This window comes from Vanacampus margaritifer, chromosome 12, assembly GCF_051991255.1.
Source record: "Vanacampus margaritifer isolate UIUO_Vmar chromosome 12, RoL_Vmar_1.0, whole genome shotgun sequence".
NCBI classification, from domain to species: domain Eukaryota; kingdom Metazoa; phylum Chordata; class Actinopteri; order Syngnathiformes; family Syngnathidae; genus Vanacampus; species Vanacampus margaritifer.
The window spans coordinates 13,055,110-13,072,324 of NC_135443.1; the positions used below are offsets into that span (position 1 = coordinate 13,055,110).

General features: G+C 39.6%; 2 protein-coding genes across 5 annotated transcripts in view; one reads left to right on the forward strand and one right to left on the reverse strand.

Annotated features, from left to right (window-relative positions):
- On the reverse strand, positions 1–16,147 carry tsnax (translin-associated factor X). Of its 3 annotated transcripts, none has more exons than XM_077581609.1 (6): positions 16,050–16,147; positions 6,732–6,821; positions 6,536–6,650; positions 5,968–6,098; positions 3,004–3,113; positions 1–499 (listed from the first exon to the last, which is right to left on the reverse strand). In XM_077581609.1, exons 3-6 carry the CDS (start codon positions 6,640–6,642, stop codon positions 122–124), a joined length of 726 nt encoding a protein of 241 aa, XP_077437735.1. In that variant the 5' UTR covers positions 6,643–6,650; positions 6,732–6,821; positions 16,050–16,147; the 3' UTR covers positions 1–121. The 3 variants fall into 3 exon arrangements, with proteins under 3 accessions (XP_077437735.1, XP_077437734.1, XP_077437736.1); XM_077581608.1 differs by lacking the exon at positions 16,050–16,147 and adding an exon at positions 7,271–7,710; XM_077581610.1 differs by lacking the exon at positions 16,050–16,147 and adding an exon at positions 7,289–7,708.
- The window catches only part of egln1a (egl-9 family hypoxia-inducible factor 1a), a 23,721-nt gene continuing 15,605 nt past the window's right edge, over positions 9,100–17,215 (forward strand). The window contains exon 1 of one of the 2 annotated variants that reach the window (XM_077581606.1): positions 9,100–10,140. In XM_077581606.1, coding sequence (XP_077437732.1) covers positions 9,433–10,140 — 708 coding nt within the window. In that variant the 5' untranslated portion in view covers positions 9,100–9,432. The remainder of the gene's footprint in view (positions 10,141–17,215) is intronic. The other variant, XM_077581605.1, reaches the window with a different exon arrangement.

Here is a 17,215-nt window from a genome sequence, read left to right on the forward strand (position 1 = left end):
TACTATTGTAACAATACTTTATTATAGTATGAAAAAGTAAACCATGTTAAACTTGTGAAGGCCAATTATGAAAAGGTTCAAACTTTGACAAAGGTAAAATAAGAAGAAAGGTAGCAAGGACTTAGACCACAGCTTCTTCTGTGTCCATGTGAGTGTTACGGCTGGAGAAGACATCGGCCAGCATATGTTTGGGGATCTCGGAACCGCGAACACGCAGGGCGTAGCAGGCGTCCTCCACTTTGCCCAGGCTCTGACGCAGTGTGTGCAGCTTCTTGGACACCTCGTAAGGGCCCGTGTTTCCGATGTAGGAGAAACCGTCGTGGATCTGGCGCAGGAACTGGCTCAGCTGGAAGGGCGTGTCGATGTCACCGTTGCCCACGCTACTAATGCACAGGCGCATCAGCTCTCCGGTCAGGTCGGCCACACCCAGCAAGTAGTCTGCTGGCATCACCTGGAAATTCATGACCTGAGGCTTTGATGACAGGGTGTCAGCAGAGCCCTGAGGGAACAAGTGTAGAAAAAAGGGGAAAAAAAGGTAATACGTTAAATAACTAATATGTAGCATTTCACTGTTTTCACACAATTATGATATAATGATACTATCACAATTATTATTAGTATTATATTTCACCTACTCGCTGGCAAAGTTGAGATTTTTAGGCAGTGGTTAGCTTAACTACCAATTTGTCCTACCGGATCCGACTTGACTGCTTGCTTTAAGCAATGCAGCTCAGGGTTCACTTACTTTTGCACCTACATGAATTGACCAAAAACTCTTTTTAATTTACTTTTAACTACACAATTAATAAAAAAATTAATTAAAAAAAAAAAAAGAACAATGCATTGAAATGCTAAATCTACACCTGTTATTTTATATAAAATGTAATGGTTCAAATTGAACAAAATCAGGTTGAAACAATTGGAAAGTCCAAATTGCTTATATATATATATATATATATATATATAATATATATATATATATATATTATATATATATATATATATATATATATATATATATATATATATATTATATATATATATATATATATATATATATATATATATTATATATATATATATATATATATATATTAATATATATATATATATATATAATATATATATATATATATATATATTATATATTATATATATATATATATAATATATATATATATATATATATATATATATATATATATAATATATATATATATATATATATATATTATATATATATATATATATATATAATATATATATATATAGATATATAATATATATATATATATATTATATATTATATATATATATATATATATTATATATTATATATTATATATATATATATTTATAATATATATTATATATATATATTATATATAATATATATATATATTTATAATATATAATATATATTTTATAAATATATAAATATAATATAATATATATATAAAATTACCATTAATTTCATGCAATTTTAAGGAAAAATTCTATATTGTGATATTTAAGTAATTCGTTAGAATTATGTCATTGTTTTTTGGGGGGAAATATATCATAAGTCAGGGTTTTTCCTGGTTAAAATTGAGGCAGAGGTGGTATCACTCTGACCAGGATAGGTGACTACCGATACCAGGTATTATTTTTAGGTATCGGTACTCACAGCGGTGACTAATACCAACATGGGCCGCCCTCCTGCAACCATTTTACGATCCGGGACTAGAAATTATATGAATCCAAAGTTGCTATTATTTTTTTCACTAAAATCATTTAAAATTCATCCACTAGTACATATTAAATTGTAAATATAGTTCAGCGTTGTTGTAAAAAAAAAAAAAAAAACTATTATGTTCATTGTATATACTGTGTTTGTATAACTTTGACTTTCTTTGTTGCACCTTCCCCTTTATGATGCGCCAAATGTGCTCTAGAAGTGGACTGCAGGCCATTTCAAGACCCGGATCCTTTTCCTACGCAGCCATGATGTTGTCATTGGTGCTGCATGTGGTCTGGCATTATCGTGTTGAGAAATGCGAGATCTCCTCCTGAAAGTGATGATGCCTGGATGGGAGCATATGTTGTTCTCCAATCTGAATATACCTTTCTGCATTGACGATGCCTTTCCAGATGTGTTAGCTGCCCATGCCACACGGACTCATGCAACCCTATACCGTCACAGATGCAGGCTTGTAAACTTGAGTGCTGATAACAACTTGGGTTGACCTCTTTAGTCAGTATGATCTAGCGCCCCAGTTTTCCACAAAGAACTTTGAATGGTGATTCGTCTGACCACAAAACAGGTTTCCACTTTGCCGCACTCCATGGCTTCTTTTTTGTACTGTCGAGTTTCATCTGGCAACGGCGGCTGGCACGGTGGATTGTGTTCACCCACAATGTTTTCTGGAAGTATTGCTGAGCCCTTTCTGTGATTTTCCTGACAGTAAGCATTCCTGTTTGCGATGCAGTGCCGTTTAAAGGGCCCGAAGATCATGGGCATCCAGTATGATTTTTTTCGGCCTTGACCCTTACACACAGCGATTGTTCCAGATTCTCTGAATCTTTGGATGATGTTATGCACTGTAGATGATGATTACTTCAACCTTTTTGCAATTTCTCACTGGTAAACACCTTTCTGATATTTCTCCACCATCTTCGCTTCTGAGACACTGCCACTCCGAGAAGCTCGAAGAGAGAAGAGAAGTTCCCAATGGACCTCGTTAGTGGTCACTGGTCTTCCAGCTGTTTTTTTTTTATAGGTGCAATTGACTTAGCCTCTTATTGCTACCTTTCAAACTTTTTTTGAGATTTGTTGGCACCATGAAATTTACAATCAACATATTTTCCCCTTAAAATGATACATTTTCTCAGTTTAAACTTTTGACCTGTCATCTATGTTCTATTCGGAACAAAATATTGAAATTTGGCACTTGCACATAATTGCATTCAGTTTTTATCCACAATTTGTTCAATGTCCCAACTTTTTGGGAATTGTGTTTGTACCTCATCTCCTGTCGTGAACACCAGGCTGGCGTTGATCTCCTCCAGGCTGATGAGGGAGCGATGACGGATGTAGTGCTGGAAGGAGGCGGCCTCCACATACTCCTGGATTCCTTGAATGAATCAAACCCACATTGAAATTAATGACTCACACCAAGCAAAGCTAAAAGTAGCGGATATTGAGCTTTCACAATGAATCTAAAGTGCACGACAATCGTTAGAGGCGAACAAAAAAAAAAACGTTCTAATGTCTGTATCCAATTTTTTCACTGCTTTTTACACCAACTGATGGTTCTTCAAGGGTGGGGGCTAAACTGCAACATTCAAACAGGATGTTGTCGGAGGGAAGTGGCCACTGAGCTTAGTGTCATCTACAGGTTGCAACAGAAATACAGAGAAAGTGGAAGAGTGACAGAAAGGCATAAAATTGAATAGTTGGACATGTGCAAAGGTTTAACAAAGTCAAATTAAGTTCTCCTATAAAGATTATACAGTACTGCATTTTAAGATCATTCTAAAAATTTCACCCGGAGGCCCAATATCCCCAACGTTTTCTGACTATGCAATGTTGCAGAGGATTTACACACACACACACAAAAAAATGGCAGAATGCATATCAAGCCGAGTGCGAGTAAACACTACAGGCTATCTGCAGCGTATAGATCACAGATGCAGATAGTGATTCAAACCTGTTTCCTGCAACAGTCTTTTGATTTGAACAACAGTGGCCATTTTTTTGTGGCAGGCTGAGATGACCCCCTCATTTGTTTTCTGGCCCTGTATAAACAACAATCAAATAATCACAGGACGGAAGACTTTGTGTCTGAAGTTTACTTTTGGAGCGGCAATTGAACTTCAAAAGGGCCTGCTATCTCGCCCGGGCTAACCACAGCGAGCTACGCGCAGCTGGGACGAGGATGTGTTTAGTTTGTACTTGCACTGCTTGCACTTGGTGTCAAACGTACTCACAGCAATTTGTTTTGTTTGCTTTGTTTGGACAGTTTACAAATACCGGGTAAAAATTTTTTTTATGGTTGTTGAGGTAATGTTCTCTTTATTTACATGGAGTAAGGGAATAAAAAAAAATGTTGAGTATTTTTTTAATGAAGTAATTTCTACAGTTTTAAACAAGCATTACGATATAAAGGGTACAAACAAAATGGCAAGGCTTTGTTTATCCATCTAACAAACAAAGCTTGAACCCGCACCACATATCACCAGTGCGCTTAAAGTGGGAGTCAACCTTAAACATTACTTGACAATGTTATAAGTGACCTCACTAGTCTGAACATTACATTCTGATTAATATTACATTACCAAACAAAATCCACCTGTTTTTATCCAGGTCAGGGGGCGGCCATTTTGCCACTTGCTGTCGACTGAAGATGATGCCACAGTTGCTCAGGTCTCAGGTAACAACCAATCACAGCTCACCTGTTTTTCTAAAGCCCAGCTGTGATTGGTTGTTACCTGAGACCTGAGCAACTGTGATGTCATCTTCAGTCGACAGCAAGCGGCAAAATGGCCGCCCCCTGAGATGGATAAAAAACGGCTGGATTTTGCTGCTTAACTCATATTCAACAAATGTAAAATTAATCATAATGTCATGTTTATACTATTGAGGTAACATATATTATTGTCAATATTTTTTTTTGGGTGGGGATTGACTTCCCCTTTAAGAGTTGAGCCCACTAGCCTATCCGATAAAAGCCCAGGCCCATTACCCACCGGCTAGCGCAGCTTTACTTAGCGTACTTGTCACAGCCGTTACATTAACACTGCCAGGAGCTGTGACTCTGATTTGGAAAATCTGTCATAATCTGATGATGTGTACGACAATAAATGGGTTAAGTGTGCATTAAGACGGGTTCAGATCATCTCTACCAAGAAACTACAGCAGTTTATCTTTTACAACTATAATACAGAAAATAAAAAAAACAGCAGATGATCAGGAGCTTTTACAGTATAAACAATCTAAACAACTGCACGTCCAATGCTCAACAGCATATGAGTACGCCCCAAATAGATTTGTTAGAAAACCCTGAGGTTTCTTTTAGAATGAAAATTTTCTATAGAATATTGGTAGAAAATATTCTCACAATTGTGGCCCATTTTGGGGGACACAATATGCATTGTATGTCCATGTATGCTTATAAAAATGTTGTTTTTATTTAAAAAACAAATAAATAAAAAAGTCATTCACGGGGATTCTGGAAATTCCCCACCACTTGCTTATGCAGATCTTCAGCTAAAGAGTTTATCAAACTGAAAGCGTTGACCCGTTATCAGCAGCAATTTTGCCCTCAATGTCATTAAAGGCCTCTCTATGACAAAAGTGGCGCCATTACATACTGTATGCCAGGAGACTCCTTGTTCAGATTAACTGCAAATCCGTTACACTGGGCTCTAATAAAGATGATAAAAACGGAGAGGGGAAAAGACTAATTGGTGGGAACTGCCACTAGTCACGTCGCAGAGGATGCAAAATTGATTCAAGAGTGACTACAATCTAAAAATGACACCCCCCCACCCACCCGCGAGATAACAGCTCACCATCACACAAATTTGTCTCCAAACTCTGCAGACATTTTGGCTACGCTAACAAGAACGGATAGTGATGCAAGAAGTGGGAAAACAACGTTATCAGAGGGTGTTCCTGTTAATGCAGGCCTGCACCAAGGTCACGGTCTCACACGAACAGTTATGTCACCAATGTAACACACAGGAGGAGACACTGGTGTGTACAACAGGCTATTTCTCCTAAGTAACTTTCTCATGTTTTAGGGTTCCGAAGTTGATAAATAGAGTACTACTATACTATAGCACTACTTTTTAACATTTTGGATCAAGATTCAATAAAAACATGATTGCGGGGGTTATAACCTCCGCCCTCCCAAAGGAACCTCCTGCCACCCCATGTAAAGAAAACATGTCTAGAATCGCCACTGGTGTGAAGAGAAAACTCACCTGCAGTGAATGCTCTGTGGAACTGATAGATGTCCTCTCCTCGAAGCTCTTCTGCAATCTGACCAATTTTTTGCCTCACACCACAAAGTTTCCCATCGGCCTCATTTAAAATGGCCTCTGCATCTGGAACACTTCCAAATGAAAAGAGAAACCCAGAGCACAGTAAGAATGGACTGTTCATCTGCAGTTCATCTTATAAATAAACATTGGACCTTGTGCGTGGCTGCTTTAGTTTTTCCTCTCCTTGCGCAATAAAGTGAGAAGGAGAAGGTAAAAGAAATCCTCAGGGTGATTCATGAAACTCAAATCCTCACAACCTAATAAATGTGACAGATCTCTCCCCAAAAAATATTGTGAGGTGATACATTGGTTAGGTTAAGAACAACCTCCTTTTGTTAACAAAAAAGTTGGGATCTGCAACCATGTAATAAGTATTTTTTACATTCATTAAATCAGTTAGGATCATTTGACCCTGCGCCCTTGCGTGTGTTTTTTCCATTAAATGTATTCCTATTTAGAATTTACTGTGAAAATCACTAACATAGTAACAAACGTTCATCATACATACCTTGTCACTCTGTGTAAAAGAAAAATTGTCCTCTTGCTCTCAATGGTGACATCTCGACTGAGCTTAACAAGACGCTCGTATTTGTCGTGCTTGGTGTCAAGCTCCATCTGAAAGACTATAAAAGAAATATGTGTAAATAACAAATACCATACGCATCCGGGTGAGAAATGGCATTGATACAGAGGATGCAATTTACCTTTGAAGGCTGCGATGACAGGCGAAGACAGATCGGCACCTGCCTTACACTGCTGAGCTGCATTTTCATTTTTCTGTGGATGTCCTTCAGCTATAAATGATGCAGAAAAGAAACAGATGATGATGTGTTTTCTTCAATGTCAAATTCTTGTGAAATTCTCTTAAACGACTCTCAAATCTCTGTGGCTGAGCTGCAGAGCCATCTAGTCAGTTAATTTTGCTGTTGTTTTCAGCTTTAGTGTGGAAAATAATGACGTGACCTGACGTGATGCATTGTCCTGCTGATTACGTTTGACTGTTTTTAACATGTATTGCAATTGTTCTCATCGTCACACTGTAAAATAATAGCGACCGAGACGTATCAAGACAGTTGAAATACAATACTCAGTAGTTAAAGCAATATCCTTTTCACTAAGCCTAATGGAAAAATAATAAGCACACGGATGGTAAACAATGGCTAACGTAGCACCTAGAACCAGTTACACGTGCGTCTAGCGTCTCCAGACCAAAATGAGTTTATGATGATTAGTCCAAACTTACCTGCTCGCTTATTCATACCTTCAGCGTTATCGTAAAGTACAACTGAAGCTGAATTGTGATTATTTTTGGCGATCGCCTGTAGTGTACAGTGTGCTCCAAAATATATGACACGCCGCACTTACAGCTTAGCTTTACTGAAATATTTGTAAGTGGTTCAATTTGTATTCAAAGGACAGAATTAATAGCGCATTTAAACGAAGGTATGATAAATATGCACTAATTCTACGCGAAATAATTCCTATTAAGTAGTTATCTTTTCAGGCAGTCGGGCTGTCTCGTTTATTGCGGGGCTTTAGTGATGTTCGTGCGTAACCGGAAATGAAGGGAGCGGTGCATTGTGGGATATGTAGTCTTTTAGAAAAGTAGGCCGTAGTTCATTCGTCCAAGTGGCGAGTGCAACTTATTCAAGTCAAAAGTCATCTTTAAGTAGGTTACAGGTAATATTGCATCGGCGTTGGTTTATTGATTATCTCTGCCTTCCTTTCTTATAATTCAAACAGGGATTACTAAAAATAAATTGGGTTGCTATGTTGTGTTTTTGAGGCAATGACGTGGGGTGACTCATGACTGGTGGTGAGGCACTGACTCCTCTACAGTTAGATATAAAAATATGAATCCAAAATAGAAGATTAGGCTGGTTTTCATTCATGACCTTTATTGTAACATTCGTTTTCAAAGCTTAAATAAATTCCGCATTATTCAACAATGTGATAGCAAGTGTTTTTTTGTTTGTTTAATTAAAAGTTGGTCTTTTTTGGGGGGGGGGGGGGCATTTGGTCTTAATTACCCACATGTCTGCTAACTGCATGCCTGATGTTTATAACAAATGAATCCATGTAAAAATCTGTGAAGAAGTTACTGGAGCCAAACATAGTTACCGCAATACAAGTGAATTCAAGAGCGATATCATTCTTACATTACATTACATTGGACCCTAGTGCAGACAGTCTTATAAATTTAAAAAAAAATAAAATAAAACTGTTGTACTTAGCCATTGTCTCTACTCTGGACTACTATATGTGCCATTCAGTTTCTTGATCATCAGATACTCAACTTTCCACTAACCCCTCCTTCCTCCAGTGAATCCTGAAGACTGTCTACGTGCAGTTTGACTAGTGCCAACTTAATTCTGCTCGCAAGCGCGAATGATGACGTCCAAAAACCCGTTTACTTATTATAAATAAGGGTGCGTGATTGTGCCAGCTCGGATATGCATTGGACGCGTGACATTTACTGTATTGTAATATATGTCGTTGTTAAAATATATTTGTAAGAAATTGCACTCTAAAATCACACAAATGTATATGTTGTATGATATGACATAAGGGAAATGTTGACATAAATATTGTGTCGTTTAAGTGAAAGGAATTTCACAAATGCCAGTCAAGAATGAGGACGACACGCTGATGTGACGTTCAGTGTTGCTACGTTCGAGGGCGGTCCACTGGCTTATATCTCCGACGTTTCTCACTAGCTTATTGTTGTTGTTTACAGTATTCAAAATTGTGTTTACTCAACGTTGCAAGTAAGCTTCCACATTTTGATGCTTTCAAAAAAAAAATGTCCGTACAAATATGTTAATGCTAAGCTTTAATGGCGCTGTCAAGGAGGTATTAATTTAATATTGTTTAATATTTTTTTGCTGATGTTTAGTTGTCAGTTCCTTTTCGGCTTAAGACAAAGAGTCAAAAATATAAGGGTATTACATACTTCGCGTATGAAGATGAGAGTAGCCGTGACACAGATTGACCCGCACGTGTTTTCCAGCGTCATCAGCTGTCCGATAACCATGAACATAACACATGGGTTGGGGCGTGGCTTCCGCCTGACGTCAGAGCGGGCGGGCCGGGGACAGGCTGGGAACAGTGAGCGTCGCCATGCACGACCTGCGGGCCGACAGCTAGCTTGCAGAATGCCCCATGAAGACCTCGACGCAAGCCGTTTCGCTCGCTCCGGGCAACACGCTGTCGCGTGATTTCTCAGACTCAACATGTGGAGAAGTAGCGGATGTTATGGAACGAACGGCTTTTAAGTTTTATTCCAGGGTTTCGCTCGGCGTAGCGTGGCAAGAGGCGGTGGACCGCTTCCAAAGTTGTCGGTTAGCAGGGCGCGTGTGAAGGATTGGAATTAAAGGCGCCGCGCACCCGTTGTTAGCGGCAAACATGGAGAAGCAACAGACCGACTTGGAGCGAGAGCGCCAGTACTGTGAACTTTGTGGGAAAATGGAGAACCTTTTGAAGTGCGGTAGGTGTCGGAACTCCTTCTACTGCAGCAAGGAGCACCAAAAACAGCACTGGAAAGAACACAAGCGCATTTGTAAGGAGGCGGAGAAGACGCAGCCTCCCAAACAGAAGCCCGAACCCGAGCAACCGCCCGGGGATGAAAAGGCGCCGGAGAAATGCACGAAGAAGAACAGCCCCGAGCAAGCGGACACCAGTGAGCCTTCGGCACAAACTACAAACACGGAGCCGGCGCAGGCGGTTGGAGAGCAAGCGGCGGAGGAGGGTTCCAACGACACCACACCTAACGGACAAACGAGTTCATCCCCGCAGAAACTGGCCACGGAGTACGTCATCCCGTGCATGAACAAGCACGGCATCTGCGTGGTGGACAACTTCATGGGCGAGGAGACCGGCCTGAGCATCCTGGAGGACGTCAAGGCCCTGCACAAAACCGGCCGCTTCACGGACGGCCAGGTGGTCAGTCAAAAAAGTGACTCCACTAAAGACATCCGTGGGGACAAAATCACGTGGGTGGACGGGAAAGAGGCCGGCTGTGAGAAGATCCGCTTTCTCACAAGTCGCATGGACGATCTGGTCAGACATTGTAACGGCAAACTGGGCAACTACGCCATCAATGGAAGGACAAAAGTAAGTAGAGAAACAGGTGGGCACTGTCAACCATTCTCTTTTTTTTTATTGCATGCATGCTTCATACCAAGAAGTACCCGACCAAGTCAAGAAAGTCAGTACAGTTCTGACACAACCTGCAACTTCCATTGCCTCGCTCAACTTTGTCACGTTTCACTAATACCAACTGTGCAACGCAGCACTCTACAGTAGGTTCTGTCCCAGATATATATACATATATAACGTTATGTTAGGTACATATTATGCAACCTATACAATAAGACAATGAAACAGATGCACAATTTTGGTGTGCTTAACATCATTTTCTTCATGCTGAGTTGAAATCTGGGTAAGTCACTAATTTGCTTAAATGGGTCTATGTCTGTATGATTTAGAAGTAGGGGTGTTAGAAAAAATTGATTGGGGAGTGTATTGCAATATTACAGCGCACAATTCTCGAATCGATTCGAAAAACATCAATTTTTTATGGGAATATTCAACAAAACGTCTTACTTAGGGTTAAGATTCACACATTAAGCATGGAAGAATGTTATATTAATGAAATATTAAGCCTTAATATTGAATTTCAGTGCTGTTCAAACATGAAACAGACCTCTAACCTGTTTGTTAAATGCAGTGGCTCAGTTATAAGCCTGAAGTTTCAGATAAATAAATACATTTTCGGACAAATCTTACAGTGTACATGTACAAGTTTACTGATCATTATTTTCTAAATTTGAGTTTAAAAAATCGCATTAATCAATTTATAGATTCGTATCTGGATTAATCGGTATCGAATCGTGATAAAAAATCGAATCGCTAGGTACTAGGCAATTCACACCCCTATTGAGAAATGTCAAAATTTACAACTAATCCATTAACAATTTAATCGACAACTATTTTCATCATTGATCCATCCTTTAGAGATTGTTGAAATCCTCTTATTTCAGCTTCTCAACAGTAAATAATTTCTGATTTCTGCAGTGAGCATCTTTTAACTCTTTGACTGCCAGACGTTTTCAGAAAAGGGATGCCGTGGGTGCCAGCCGATTTAAGCATTTTTGACTGATCTTTCAAGGTCCACAGAAAATTATGTGTTTGGACTATGGAAACACACATACTACCAAATGAAAGATTGTACTCTCATCTTTCAGTTTGTTTCTACCTTATTCCGTTTTTCAGTAATCAACAATAGAAAATGGTTAGTTTCACCTCTGTTTTGAAAAAAAACCCCGTCTTTTAACGTCTTTGGCACTCATCCATAGGATTTTATTAAACGTTATTTAACGTTTTTGGCAGTCAAAGAGTTAAGCATCTTCCACTTTGGAAAACAATGATCACCCTTTTCTCTGTTTTCTGGTATGTTATGGAACAAACCAAATTGAGTAAATCAATTTATGTATAAAAAAACACACACACTTGAATCTATTAGTGACAATCATTATTTGGAGCCATTGTATGACTAACCTAGTTATACCCGGAGCTGCCTCAGAAGTCTAAATCAAACAAGTAGCCTATCACATGGATCAGTTCTCATGAAGTAGCTGAGTTTCAAGAGGGTTGGTGAAGACAACATGACTCCCTCTTGTGTGGTATTGCTTATTTGTCGTTTATTCCATCTTGTTTAATCGCTAAAATAGGGAAGCGCGAGTACGATAACAGGTATTGTTATCAGACTAATACTCGGCCTTATTTCAACATTTTAGGACTTGTAATGGTGGCCGGACGCCGATACTGTGCCACTGTACGATCAGGAGCTAGAAATGAGAAGAGTAGGAAAAAAATGCCATTAATTTCAGTTTTAAGGGAACATTTTGTCATGGGATATAATAGGTCTTTAAAATTGTCATGGGGGGAGGGGGGTGGGGGGATCAACTAGAGAAGCATTACAAGTAATGGGCGGGATCTGTATTAATCATCAATCAATCAAACTTTATGTAGCACTTTTCAAACCCTCCCGGCTCCCGCTAATTGACCAAAAGTATAGTGAGACACACACACATACATACATACAGGTTAAAAATAATGATGGAATGACCTAAAGACCCGATGACTTGTACTGCTCCTGCCTCAATATAAAGCATCTGAATGCTGCAGCTTCTTCATCACGTTCTTCAATTGCACTTTTTTTTTTGTTGTTGTTGATGAGAGCATAGCAACTCACAGCTTGACTACGTTGAAGTGTCCGGTTTCTATTCTGCCAAATTGTGGTTGCCTGCCACTTAAACAGTTCAGCAGCATTCTAAATAGATGCTGGAAGTCAACTCTAGTATTTTTTATTTATTTATTTATTTGACTACACTGGGCTTTTTGGTCACAAAATGAAAGGCGTTTTAGCACTACTTAACTGCTGTGAATTTCTAAAACAAGAATATGAGTCATTGGCCGGATCCATTTTTAATGCCTGTCTGCTGCTGCAGTTTGTCCTCCATGCACATACACAAAAGCTAGTTTGAATCTGTCTGCACGCTCACCAGTCTAATATGTGCAAATAAACAGCCATGCGGTATGCAGAATTCGACTTGTTTTTAACATGTTGGTCATACTTACAAACGGTTCCTTTAGAGGGATGATTTAGACAAAGAGAAAGCCCATATTCTCAAAGCTCTTCTCTGTATAATGCGCTCAGAGGCAACAAACTCGCTACCTATAAAATGTGTCCGATTCGGAATACTTGTTTAGTCGTCAGAAGGGCAATTCTTGTTTACGTTCAACCTGTCCTTCATAACATCAACGACGACCAGACCTTATGAAATAGGTTTACATTTTCCTTGAGAAATTGTAGGAAGTGTTAATCATTTGGCAACTCAAATAAACTATTTACCGTTAATTCAATTGAGTGTATACCTCATAGGCACGTAGGCAGGGTCAACCGCTTTTCCATTACAAGGCTGCAGAACGACCCCCGCCGGCCCTGCCCAAATGTGCCCCCAGCCTCACTTGGCCCGGCATAGTCTCTGCTTCTTCACCATTACAGCGGCCACCGATCAATTGAGCTGGGATCAAGTGAACTGTGCGAGTCTCCACTGCACACTCACTCGCATAAGATTTCACGAGTGGCTTTTGCGGCGCTTCGTAATATGAACGGGCGTTGCACGATGCGGCAAATTGCTGCCCCTCAAATGCACGGAAGCTTTCACACAGACCCAAAATCCGGTTGCGGGTTTTAAGTCATCAAGAGACGGACGGTCGTGGCCGCTTCAGGCCAACCAACTAAGTTCCTTGACGCTGAAAATTGCAGTGTGAGTGGATGCTGTGGAAGGCGATATGGACACTGTCACACTTTCAACCTTGTACTGATGCTAATATATATATATTTTTTGTCATGTCTTACTTGACATCCCTTTTGCGCTTTGATTAAAACTTTGCTTGCTCTGAACTCCAATGTTAAGTAGTGGTTTGTGGCACCATGACCCTGAGCCAAAATACTGAACCAGTGAGCTGCTGTCAGTGTTCCCTTTAAATAGAAATTAGCGGTGATTTGATGCAATATGTTGTTGTATGCTCTCCGTAAACACACATTTGAATACACGGCAAGCGTGTTTCGCTCCGCGTCAAGCACCGGCGAGAATGTAACTTCCTTGCCTACTGCCCCAGTTGCCCTAACAAAACACCCGGCTTGGACTGTGACCAGAGAAAATGAGCATGACTTGCATAAATGTGAAGGCCGTCCGAATCAATGGACTCAAAGGGGGCTGACATAATGTAAGCAGATTTGGCTTTGGCGAAGATAGAGGAGAAACATGCACAAAGCGTTATTTGATGTAATTGTTTCCATTTCCCCTCTTCACTCGATAACATTGTTGGGGATTGCAGTCAGCTGAGCTTGTTTATATACATGCCAAATGCGTTTGGGTTTCTCGAATGCATTGATCATTGAAGTTCATACACGAGACTTGTTTTGGGTTTGCGACTTTTCGTACTTGATTATCCTTTGACCTTCTCACTGCTGACCGTGAGCACGGACATCATGTTGAAAATGTTTAGTGCTTACTTAGCTCAGGCTATTCTCATTACAGTGTTAAGGAAAAGGGGAGGATATGCCGCACTGCACACAGGCCGGTCTCTAGTTGGCTGCAGGCTGCAAATTACGAGCTGCTGGTGATTGTTTTTTTTTGTTTTGTTTTTTTGTGATCAGCAATGAAAGGCGTTGAGTAACGTACGCTGATCACATACATTTTCACGGAAATCGTCCGGTCACGATCAGCAGCCAAATGACAGTCATAGTCAAAATAACAAATATGTCCAAATATAACTATGGCCAGCAGATGGCAGCATTGTATCTCTTTTCAATGGGCTGCCGTGTATCAAATTGAAAAGATTAAGATTCACTGATTGTCACACCCACCTAAGTGGGGCGAAATTCATTCTCCGCATTTGACCCATCCCCTGAGGGGGCGGTGAGCAGCAGCAGGAGCTGCGCTCGGGAATCATTTGGTGATCTAACCCCCCAATTTTAACCCTTCATGCTGAGTGTCAAGCACAAGGCAAATGGGTCCCATTTTTATAGTCTTTGGTATGAATGGTGAATCTTAGGAAATAGAACGTTTTCAAGAATAACATGAATAATCAAAGCGTTTGTCACATTAAATCTAATTCCCAGAGCGTTTGCCTTGAAAGATGAGTAAAATTGCTCGAAATCGGCTCGCACTGTAGGTGTTGTTTTTTGGATAACGTTTGGCAGTAAAAGAGTTAATTAGGGCTTGGTGAAAAAGTCGACCAAGTCGGATAAGTCGACTTTAAAAATAGGCCGACTTAAATTTTCTGCTTTGAAGCTCCACCAGAATCACGTTTGGGCCATCCATGTTTTATACATGGACATTTATTTATTTTTTTTCTTGCAGATGAACACGGTATTGGAGCGGCGGCTGTGATCTGATCTTTATTTCTTCTGTTAGTGCACCATCTAGTGGCCAGATGTTATTTGTCTGCTACCTACAAACTTTTCAACCTTCCAAAATATTTTCATAACTCTTCTGATGAAACATTGACTTACAGCTAGTTGAATGGTGCCTTTATCATGGCCTGAGGGGGTCCGTATCGCTGTCACTGGCACTAAGCAAGTACAACATGGGAAAAAAGTACAGACATGCAGACTACGTCACTTTACCCCCTTCTCCCATTTCTTACAAAGAATGGAAGTCGATTTGAATGTATACGTTTGATTGTGGCTGTTATGGCAGAAGCTGCAAAACAACCGAAAAGTTTTATCTGAGGAGACAAAAGGGAGGCTACCTGTCCTGGATAAAAGGACAGTCAGGAATCAACATTGGCCCGGCTATCACTGGCTGGCATGAGCTCAAAGACGACGCTATGCGCTGGTCTTCCCGGGAAATGTCGTCTTGCTGCAGGCAAAACACTGCCGCTTTTGTCCATAAGGTGCCGCCATAGTTAAACGCAGGCATGCAATTATTTCTTGTGTCCTCATTAATAGCTATCATGCAAGAAGTCTCTGGACTGCTCAATGAGTGTTGTCTGACGGTTTAAAATGTAGCCTAGCATTAGTGCTAATTGGCGTTATTCTGTACAATAGCGTTTTCAGTTATTTTACGTGCCCGTCTTTGTTTGAAATCACAGGTGCGAGTGACAAACCTAAACTTGTATCCAGTGTGACGCCGCTTTACGATAAATCTGTATTCCAACATCAGCAATAGACGAAAAAGGACAAAGCACAGAATGGCCGCATATTGAACAGTTAATAGGAGACAAAAAACACAAGTGAATACAAGAAGTTTCTTGTCTAGCCAGGCAAATTAAAATGACACTATACTACTTCTATATTATAACAAGCTAAGGCTAACATACCTTTAATGAACCTTTCATGCTTGTCAAACTTGATCATTAATACACGTGACGCCAGTACCAAAAGAAACTACCATTTCGCTGCCTCACTTCAAAACAGATGAAAGTAAGATTCTTTAGTGGCCTACCTGGTCTCTAGAATGCAACCGATTTGGGTATGCAGCCATCCTAATTCATTTCACAATGTTGTAACTGTAACAAATCAACCATCAAGGGAGAAAAAGCCTTCTCGACTCACAAAGCCTCAAAGCCTCACTTTGGTACATCAACGGATGCACGTATCACGGTCTCGACCAATCAGAGAATGCTGAAGGGCGGGAACCTCCTCTGATTCGATGTGATCTAGATAGTCTTGTACTTTTTTTTTCTCCCCCAACTTTATTGAACACTGGGGGGGAAATCTGAGAATTTTGAGCATAAAATCCTCTTTTTAGTGTACACGAATCGTTTTTGTGAGTCTTTTCCGCCGAGTTCTCGCATGCTGACCTTTGAAGATGAAGCCGTCGAACCAGTGAAGAAGACGTGCGCACGCGAACATGTGGAATACGTTCACTGAAGAAAAAATAACTGGCTTAATGACCAGTGTCCTCAGTGCAACGCTTGCAATAGGATTACAGTACAGTCCCTGACAAAAGTCTTGTCGCTTATCCATTTTGTAGAAACACCAGCTTATAACCTGACTTTTAATTAACCCATTGGTTTTGGAAATGGCTCATATAAAAGCTAAAACCCTCCCAAATGATGTTTAACTCATTCACTGCCATTGACGGTTATAGACGTCAAAAAGTCATTTGAACTATTTCTATTAGTTTAACATTTTTTCCACTTTTGTTAACAAAAGTATGAAACCTATAATGTTTTTTTTTATTGTACATTAAGATCAGATATAAAAATTGTGATTAGTCGTGAGTTAACTAGTGAAGTCATGCAATTAATTACAACTACAAAATGTAATCGCCTAATTAAAAAAAGATTATTAAAAAATTAGGGGCATCAGGCGATTAAGATGTGTAATCGCAATTCTAAATGTACAATAAAACATTTTTCTAGGTTTTCATACTCTTGTTAACAAAAGTGGAAACAATTTTAAACTATTAGAAATAGGTCAAATGAATTTATGGCAGTGAATGAGTTAATAGACAAAAATAAATTTGCTTCACTGAAGAAATTTTGATCATTTAATGAACACAGAAAGGTCAGATTTTGGCAAGACAAAAGTTTTGTCGCCTACAAAAAGTCATGTGAAAATGGAACAAATAATTGACTTCAAATACAAAAAAAAAGTTACATAACA

What these genes read in the sequence shown, in the direction of transcription:
- tsnax (XM_077581608.1), bottom strand. An exon ending in TGTCATCGCAGCCTTCAAAG is followed by an intron (nt 6,651 to 6,731) that starts GTAAATTGCATC and finishes TTTCTTTTATAG; the next exon opens with TCTTTCAGATGGAGCTTGAC. An exon ending in TGTTCACGACAGGAGATGAG is followed by an intron (nt 500 to 3,003) that starts GTACAAACACAA and finishes TTGTTCCCTCAG; the next exon opens with GGCTCTGCTGACACCCTGTC.